The sequence below is a fragment of the Camelina sativa genome, chromosome 16 (assembly GCF_030686135.1).
Source record: "Camelina sativa cultivar CO46 ecotype springtype chromosome 16, ASM3068613v1".
Taxonomy (NCBI): domain Eukaryota; kingdom Viridiplantae; phylum Streptophyta; class Magnoliopsida; order Brassicales; family Brassicaceae; genus Camelina; species Camelina sativa.
Window position 1 is genome coordinate 30,590,771 of NC_141895.1, and position 9,542 is coordinate 30,600,312.

The 9,542-nt window shown below is 39.1% G+C and overlaps 3 protein-coding genes across 3 annotated transcripts; 2 read left to right on the forward strand and 1 right to left on the reverse strand.

Moving 5' to 3' along the window:
- Positions 1 to 228: 228 nt before the first annotated feature.
- LOC104754154 (uncharacterized) lies at positions 229 to 4,760 on the forward strand. The gene is made up of 2 exons (XM_019238094.1): positions 229 to 1,768; positions 4,498 to 4,760. Exons 1-2 carry the CDS (start codon positions 229 to 231, stop codon positions 4,758 to 4,760), a joined length of 1,803 nt encoding a protein of 600 aa, XP_019093639.1.
- A 381-nt stretch (positions 4,761 to 5,141) lies between these two features.
- On the reverse strand, positions 5,142 to 5,886 carry LOC104753008 (uncharacterized). Its single transcript, XM_010475273.3, has one exon. It carries the CDS (start codon positions 5,821 to 5,823, stop codon positions 5,332 to 5,334), a length of 492 nt encoding a protein of 163 aa, XP_010473575.2. The 5' UTR covers positions 5,824 to 5,886; the 3' UTR covers positions 5,142 to 5,331.
- A 454-nt stretch (positions 5,887 to 6,340) lies between these two features.
- On the forward strand, positions 6,341 to 8,239 carry LOC104753009 (uncharacterized). The gene has a single exon (XM_010475274.2). It carries the CDS (start codon positions 6,341 to 6,343, stop codon positions 8,237 to 8,239), a length of 1,899 nt encoding a protein of 632 aa, XP_010473576.2.
- The last annotated feature ends 1,303 nt before the right edge of the window (positions 8,240 to 9,542 follow it).

Below are 9,542 nucleotides of genomic sequence, written 5' to 3' on the forward strand. Positions count from 1 at the left end.
CAATCGAGAGCAGTCGGTTCGGTTCAATGCCGATTCGGTTACAAATGGTTTTATTAAACCGGTCATTGCTCTTTAAAATTCTTCATTTCATTTAAAACTTGAATCTAATTCATCTGAACCGGTCAACGAGACAATCCAATTGAACCGATCGTACTGTTCTTCTTGTGCCAGTCTAATTGAAACACACTTTGAGAGAGTAACAAAATTCAGGCGAACACAAAAAAAAAAATGTTGGCTAGGGTTTTCAGATCTGAATCATCATCCTCCTCTGTTGGTGCTTCAGCTAGATTGATCAGCAGCAGCAGCACGAGATTCATTCAGCGTCGCGTCGCCCAGAAAGGTACGGTTTCATCAAAGCGTCTACCTTTCGAAGGAGAGAGTTTGAGATTAGGAAGTGTTTCTCATTATATCGAAACCTTAGATAATGCGATTGAATTGTTCGATGATATGGTTCGATCTTGCTCCTTCTATTCGGCTGTTGATTTCAATAAACTTATGTGTGTCATCGTCAGAATGAATCGTCCCGATGTTGTGATTTCTCTCTACCAGAAGATGGAACTGTTGTTACCTGATGATCTCTCAGTTGATATCTACAGCTTCAATATTTTGATAAAATGTTTCTGCAGCTGTCATGAATTGTATTTTGCTTTGTCCACACTGGGCAAGATCTGTAAACTTGGTTTCCACCCTGATGTTGTTACGTTTAACACGCTGATTCATGGGTTATGTCTCCAAGATCAGATTTCTGAAGCCTTGGCTTTGCTTGATCGAATGGTGGAAGAAGGTCATCAACCTAACCGGATAACTTACGGAACTATTGTAAATGGGATGTGTAAGATTGGTGACACTGACTCTGCCTTGAATCTGCTTAGGAATATGGAGGAAAGCCACATCAAACCCCATACTGCTATCTATAACTCTATCATTGATCGTCTTTGCAAAGACGGGCAATACAGCGATGCTCAGAATCTTTTCACTGAAATGCAGGAAAAAAGGATTTTTCCCAATGTGATTACTTACAGCTGTATGATACATTGTTGTTGTCTCTCGGGTAGATGGAGTGATGCTGAGGGACTTCTCCGTGATATGATTGAAAGGAGAATCAATCCGAATGTTTTTACTTTCAATACATTGATTTATGCGTTTGTCAACGAAGGGAAGTTCTCTGAGGCTCAAGAGTTATACGAGGAGATGCTCCGTAGGGATATAACTCCTAATGCGGTTACTTATAGTTCAATCATCAATGGGCTTTGCAAGCGTAACCGTCTCGAGGATGCCAAGCGCATGTTTGATTTGATGGAAACCAAGGGCTGCTCTCCGGACGTAGTCACTTTCACTACTCTCATAGACGGATGCTGTAGGGCTAAGATGGTAGATGACGGAGTGGAACTTCTCCGTGAGATGTCTAGAAGAGGATTAGTTCCTGATATATTTACTTATAGCACTCTTATTCACGGGTTCTGTCAGTTGGGCGACCTTAATGCTGCTCAAGGCCTTCTCAGTGAAATGATTTCTCGTGGTTTGCACCCTAATGTCGTAACTCATAGCATTGTGTTGCATGGTTTTTGTGTTAATGGGAAGCCTGAAAAGGCGTGGAAATTATTTAAGGCCATGCAAAAGAGTAATATGGTCGTTGATATTCGTGCTTATAACATCATGATCCATGGAATGTGCAAGGCTAGTAAGGTGGACGAAGCATGGCATTTATTCACTAGTCTCCCCCTCAGTGGTTTGCAACCTGATGTTCAAACTTACAGTATATTGATCAGCGCATATGCCAAAGAAGGGAACTTTTCAAGGGCTGAATATTTTTACTTGGAGATGCTCAGAAAAGGTGTAGTCCCCAATACTGTTACCTATACATCAATGGTTGATGGACTCTGCAAACAGAACCGCCTAGATGAGGCCAAAGAGATGTTTGATTCAATGGCTGACAAGAGGTGCTCCCCCAACGTTGTGACCTTTACCACACTCATTAATGGCTATTGTAAGGCTGAAAAGGTTTACGATGGGATGGAGCTAGCCTGCGAGATGTACCAAAGAGGAATAGTTGGTGATTCAATTACTTACCGCACTTTGATTGATGGGTTTTATCGAGTGGGTGATTTTAATGGCGCCCTAGACATTGTCGAGGAGATGATTACCAGTGGTGTTTGTCCTGATACCAATACGTTTTACAATATGCTGGTCGGTTTATGTAGTAAGGAGGCACACAATGCATTGGCAATATTTGAGGATCTGTGGAAGAGTGTGGTATGTCCACCACTCAATTTTCCAGTTTATTTTTGGCTGCAGCATCGGAGGAAGTTTGCTATTGAATGTCGAAGTCAGATTTAAGATTCAAACTCCAGATTACCCTCTGTGACCGGTTTGGTGTTTGCTTTGCAGGATCATCAATTGGAGGCTGCATGATAGAATAGAGGACTATTCACATTTTTGTCTTTAGCAGCAGAGCTTCCATGCCAATATTCTAATTTGATTTCTTTGCTGCTACTCGTGCTGCATATAAATGCAGGTTTTTGTAGATTCTGTTTATGATAAGTTCAATTTTGGAAATGTGAATATTCCTTTGACGAATACTCTTTTCATGCTTATTGAGCCATTTCGGTACTCTCAGTCTGGAACTTGAGTTGTCAAAGTGGCTTCATCATGCAATGCTGAAGAAGCTTGTACCTTACCTTCTCTATGAAATTCAGGTTATGTTCTTCCCCTTATGTCTTAATTTTTGTACCATATTCAATCTAATAGTTTGACTATTGTACACCATTTTATGGATCTTACCTTAATTGGTTTCACTTTTGACACATTGGGTTGCTCTGTATTTTTTGTTGATATGTACTTGGAGTGATCCTTGTGTCACCAGTGCATTCTGTAAATTTGTAATGTATATAGTCTAACATTATATCACCCTTAGTGTCTTCAACTTTTTGAAGTGACCGCTTCTCTTCGTGTCTCATGTGGACAGAAAGGCTCCATAGGATCTTGATGAGAAACCCAAGGATCTGTTGCAAGAACCAGAAGTGATTTCAGATATCAAGAGCAATGGTTTAAGCTAATGGATTGAGATCTATCAGCATTCAGCAATAATCTTGAGAGATGTGAGAGCCCTTATATACCATTGGCCAACCGTCATAGTTTCAGAACTGGAGGAGATGTATACTTGTTCATTCGTCCCGAGACATTGCATAGACGGGAAGTGCCGTAGCCACGGGCTTCAACAAGAACCCCAAGAATGTGCAAAACATTTCATATTAGAGTTTTCTACACATTTCTGATTTAGTACCTTCTTGATGTCCTTCAAAAAAATATGTTATTGGCTTTTACACCCCCACATATAATTGTTATTTTTGTTTAATTTTGAGGAAAAAAAATATTATTTAAAAGGTAAGCCATGTAAAACTTTCAAATCTTCTCCTTGTTATAAATTTCAAAACCGGGTTGCATCAAAAAGTTAGTCCGGTTTCCGGTTCAATAATTAAGTGCTTAACCTTACGTAAACCGGTTTTCAAATGTGTCCTACTCTCTGTTTAGGGTTTTGCAATAACTCTGTAATTTAACAGACTGAGAAAGGACTCGGAGCAGCTCAAGCGATGCAGAGATCTATCATGAATGCGTCGACGATGAGGAGATTTGTTCATGTTCAAGGTAATTTTGTAACTGCTCCTCCTCCTTCATTGATTCTTTGTTGCTGGAGACGAGCTCTCTCTAGTGCATGTGATGATGATTACAGAGAGATATTGAGAAATGGGCTTCGTGATATCAACTTAGACGACGCTATTGGTGTGTTCGATAAAATGGTCAAGTTTTGTCCTTTCCCTTCCATTTTTGAGTTCAGTAAACTGTTGAGTGCTATTGCTAAGATGAATAAGTTTGATGTTGTCATCTCCTTGGGAGAGAAGATGCAAAAGCTGGGGATTTCTCATAATCACTATACTTACAGTATTTTGGTAGACTGTTTCTGCCGCTCCTCTCAACTCTCTCCTGCTTTAGCTATTCTTCGGAAGATAATCAAACTCGGTCATGAGCCTAGTGTACTCACGCTTTTTTCTCTTGTCAATGGTTTCAATGCATCCATCGATGCGTTTGTGAAAGAGGGGAAGCTTCTAGAGGCTGAAAAGTTGTACAAGGAGATGATCCAAAGGTCTATAGATCCTGATACTGCCACTTACAATTCATTGATCAATGGGTTTTGCATGCACGATCGCCTAGAGAAAGCCAAGAATATGTTTGCTTTGATGGTTAGCAAAGGTTGTTTCCCAAACGTAGTGACATATAATACTCTCATTAAGGGATTTTGTAAGTCTAAGAGGGTAGAAGAGGGTATGGAACTCTTGGGTGATATGTCTCACAGAGGATTGATGGGTAACACCGTTACTTACAACACACTTATCCAAGGGTTTATTCAAGCTGGCAACAACGATCATGCCCAAGAAGTTTTTGAACTAATGGGTTCTAGTGGTGTGCCTCCCAATATTTTGACCTACAACATTCTGCTAGATGGATTTTGTGGGAAAGGTTTAAAGCAGGAAGCAGATGCTCTGTTTAGAAAAATGAAAGAAGATGGGACTCTCCCAAATGACTCTACATATAATACGCTGATCCGGGCACATCTTCGAGATGGTGACACAGCCACATCAGCAGAACTCATCAAAGAAATGAAGAGTTGCGGGTTTGCTGGAGATGATTCAACCTTTGGCTTGGTCACTAGTATGTTACATGATGGGAGACTGGACAAAAGCTTTTTGGACATGCTTTCTTAAACAGTTAAATCATCCTCAGAGAGAGAAGTTGTGTGGTAAATCAAAACTTTTGCTGCTAGTTTAATGACAATTCTTTTCTGCATATACTTTTTTGTTGCTGCTAATTTGCCTGCGTTTCATGAATTTGACGATTTAAATATTGTCCATGTAGGTTTCAGACAGGAGTTGATCCAAACACTTGTTACCGCAAGAAGATCAGTGGTTAGAACTCAAAGAAGCCCCCTTCAAGAAGATTTTAGATTTTTTAAAGATGTTTATGTCACTTCTCTTTGTACATATATATGTCTTAGGGATCCGATCTCATTCTTAATGCCTTACAATGATTATTGGACCTTTATTGGTTATGCTATTGACACATGCTCTGTATCGACCACACCCTGCTTCATACACTTATTTATATTAAGAATAAACTAAATATAGAACATGTTATATAGTAATAAGCGCAAGCGAAAACAACAACCTCGAAGAGAAAGTAAAGTGCTTTAGTATGCACCATTTCTCTGATTATTTAGAGAATACATACTGAAGCCAATCAAATTGCTTTGTCCATTAAGACATCATTCCATACCATTCAATTTGTATGTTCAGATTCTCGACGGTCACTTCTTGAAGGAGTTTTACCCTTATTTTCCCTTGAACTCTTCGAGGGCACCTTCATCGAAGGCTTCTCCACATCACCCGAGATGTCAAGATGAACACCAGGATCATGAGTTTCGTACTTGGCCCCTATCATAATCGAATTGTTGACAGCTTGGAAATTGCTATTAACGTAAGTGCTCAAAAAATCAAGCTCTTGATCTCCATTCTTGTGGCCGTCTGCATGATTGTTGTCAAGCTCGGTCTTCATGGTGGCTCCAAGGTTTGATCCAGAAAGCGTGATGACCCTGATGCTATCCTCCTCTTCTTCGTATTGGCTCGTTCCTGCATGTGCCTTGTCTCCTCCTCCTCCTCCTCCTCCCATGTGGGTTAACGAAGAGATCATGTTCTTTAGGTCGTGTTCGAAATGTTGTTGTCGCCTGTGCTTCTCTGTTTCACCACCACTTCTTGACTCGTTTAGCTTCATTCTTTTTTTTTTATCAACGGAAGCAAGAGAGGAGATGACAAAGGCAAAGCAATCCAACTCTGCATATATAAAAGCTAGGAATGTGGTTTATATATACTTTTTTTTATGGGAATAAAGGATGCCTTGTGTTGCAATTAAAGAATTGGATTGTGTCTGTTATTAAAGTTATAGAATGACTTTTCATTGAGTTCAAGAATATGTTTTTTTTTTTCTGATTTTCAAAAATGTTAATTATTTATAAAAATATTTTTCAAGTTGGAGGTTTTTTTTTTGTGAAAAATTGGAATTATTATTCAAGTTTTTTTGTTTGATAACAGAGTCTCTAAAAGAAATTATTAGTAATTGAAAAATGTTAGCAGCTTAGCCGGGCTAAACCAGCTTGGCAATAAATATTAAACCGGAACTCTACCACCGGTTTATCAATTTCTCTTTGCTCTGGGTTGATTCGTCGTCGTCGTCTATAGGGTTTTTGGAATTTGCAGAGCTCCTCAAAGCAGCTGAAGCTGAATCGGAGACGATGCAGAGATCAATTTCCTGGGCATTGGAATCGACGGCGAAGAGATTTTTTCATCGGAATCTTCAGGGGAAAGGTAATCCTAGACTCGCTCCTTCTTCCTTTTATCTTTGCTGCGGACGACGAGCTTTCGCTAGTGGCAGTGATGATTACAGAGATATATTGAGTAGAAATGGGCTGAGTGATTTGAAGCTAGACGATGCTGTTGATCTGTTCAGTGTTATGGTCAAGTCTCGTCCTCTGCCTTCAATTATCGAGTTCAGTAAACTGTTGAGTGCCATTGCTAAGATGAAAAAGTTCGATGTTGTTATCTCCTTGGGTGAGCAGATGCAGAATCTGGGAATTTCACACAGTCTCTATACTTACAGTATTCTCATAAACTGTTTCTGCCGCTCCTCTCAACTCCCTCTTGCTTTAGGTCTTCTTGGGAAGATGATGAAACTCGGCTATGAGCCCGATGTTGTCACGCTTTCTTCTCTTGTCAATGGTTTCTGTCACGGGAATAGGATTTCTGATGCCGTAGCTTTGGTTGATCAGATGGTGGAAATGGGATATCAACCTAATACGGTGACATTTACAACTCTGATTCATGGGCTTTTTCTCCACAACAAAGCTTCCGAAGCGGTGGCTTTAGTTGACCGAATGGTTCAAAGAGGTTGTAAGCCGAGTCTCGTTACTTACGGTGTGGTGGTAAATGGATTATGTAAGAGAGGTGATATTGATTTGGCTTTAAGTCTGCTCAACAAGATGGAAGCAGGGAAAATAGAGGCTGATGTTGTAATCTACAACACAGTCATCGATGGTCTCTGCAAATACAAACATGTGAATGATGCACTCATCCTGTTCAACAAAATGGAAAGCAAAGGAATTAGAGCCAATGTTGTTACCTACAGCTCCCTCATTAGTTGCCTTTGTAATTACGGAAGATGGACTGATGCCTCTCAACTACTTAGAGATATGATTGAAAAGAAAACCAACCCCAATGTAGTTACGTTCAATGCATTGATCGATGCGTTTGTGAAGGAGGGGAAGCTTCTAGAAGCTAAGAAATTGTACGAGGAGATGATCAAAAGGTCTATAGATCCTAATATTGTCACTTATAATTCATTGATCAATGGGTTTTGCATGCACGATCTCCTAGACAAGGCTAAGCATATGTTTGAATTCATGGTTAGCAAGGATTGCCTCCCAAATGTAGTGACATATAATACTCTCATAAAGGGGCTCTGTAAGTCTAAGAGAGTAGAAGAAGGTATGCAACTCTTCCACGACATGTCTCAAATGGGATTGGTTGGCAACACAGTCACTTACACCACTCTTATCCAAGGGTTTTTTCAAGCTGGCGACTGTGATTATGCCCAAATGGTATTCAAACAGATGGTTTCTGATCGTGTGCCTGCCAATCTTATGACGTACAACATATTATTAGATGGGCTTTGTAATAACGGGAAGCTAGAGACAGCATTGGTCATACTCAAGGACATGCAAAAGAGTGAAATGGAACTTGATATTATTACATATAATACTATGATTGATGGGATGTGCAAGGCTGGTAAGGTGGGAGAAGCGTGGGATTTGTTTTGTAACCTCGGCCCTAAAGGATTGAAGCCTAACGTTGTAACCTACACAACGATGATCTCTGGCTTGTGTGGGAAGCGGTTACTGCACAAAGCTGATGCCTTGTTTAGAAAAATGAAAGAAGATGGAATTCTCGCAAATAGTGGTACCTATAATACGCTGATCAGGGCACATCTAAGAGATGGTGACAAAGCAGCATCAGCAGAACTCATCAAAGAAATGAGGATTTGCGGGTTTGTTGGAGATGCTTCGACGTTTGGCTTGCTCACAAATATGTTACATGATGGGAGATTGGACAAAAGCTTCCTCGATATGCTTTCTTAAAACAGTTTCATCATACTCAAGAGAAAAGTTGTGAGGTGAATTAACTTTTTTTGCATCTATTCAAATGAGAAGTTATTGTAATATCAGATCATTGTACAAATATGAGTTGTTATATTTGTTATTTCTTGTTAGGTTACGTACAAGAGTTGATGCAAAACACACTTGTTGTCTTGTTGAGACAAGAATAGCCTCCAAAGATAGAGAAGCTCCTATCATGAAGATCTCAGACATCAACTGATGTTGTAAGTTCCAATATTTTTTTCTTAATTAGGTTGATTGATTGTTATATCTTTATTTCTCCCTTATAATAATGCAAAAGAATTTTGTGATTGTGATTTGAAATACTCTAGTCGAGTTTCGGATTTGATGGTGTAGTGGAACAGAGTTGATAACTAATACTGTATGTTGTTCTTTTTCTTTACTGCATATTAAGGGAATAATACAATTCTATGATGAAAAAAAATTGGACAAATGGTGGAAATGGGATATAAACTTGATACATGGACGTTCAACTCTCTCATTCATGGACTTTCTCTCCACAACAAGGTCACAGAAGCGGTGGCTTTTGTTGAACGGATGGTGATGAAAGGCTGTCAACCGAACCTAGTTACTTACGGTGTGTGGTAGTAAACGGAATTTGTAAGAGAGAAGATACTGATTTGGGTTTAAATCTGCTATCACTTGTTGTATTGTTAACACAAGAATGGTTGTCAAAGTCAGAGAAGCTTCTATCATATGAAAATTTCAGCCTTCAAATGATGTTTGCTATGTATAATCCAAGTTGTAATCTTTCATCTTTCTTGGGATTCAGTCTGGTAGTATATCAATCCTGAAAGCCACTGACATCTGTCGAGGGACATAGTGGTGTTTTAAGTATTGTTGGAGCTCGGAGTGGGAGACCTATATGTACGCTGTGATTCTGTAGATACAAAGAACTGATTCAGCTATAAAAAGCGATTTGCTTTAAATTCAATTCCAAAAATTGTTTGCTATAGCCATCACCTATCTTCTCTACTCACCAAAGTAATTAGAGAAATTGATTTACTTTTACTTTTAAAAAATTCTTGCTTGTTAAACCGGTTTGAAACTAAACTTAGTATTTTTGAAATTTTTTTTTTACAAAAAAGTGAATAACCCCATTGTTGGATTCGATGGATTTTATTACCAAAAAAAAGTTGTTAAAAGTTAAAACTAGTTTAGTTATAAGTTCCCTTGACATATTTATTAATCACCTACTGTATGTAACTAAAAATTAAATGACCACTTCAAATTCAATCGTAGTAACCCGGTTTGGTAATAAGTT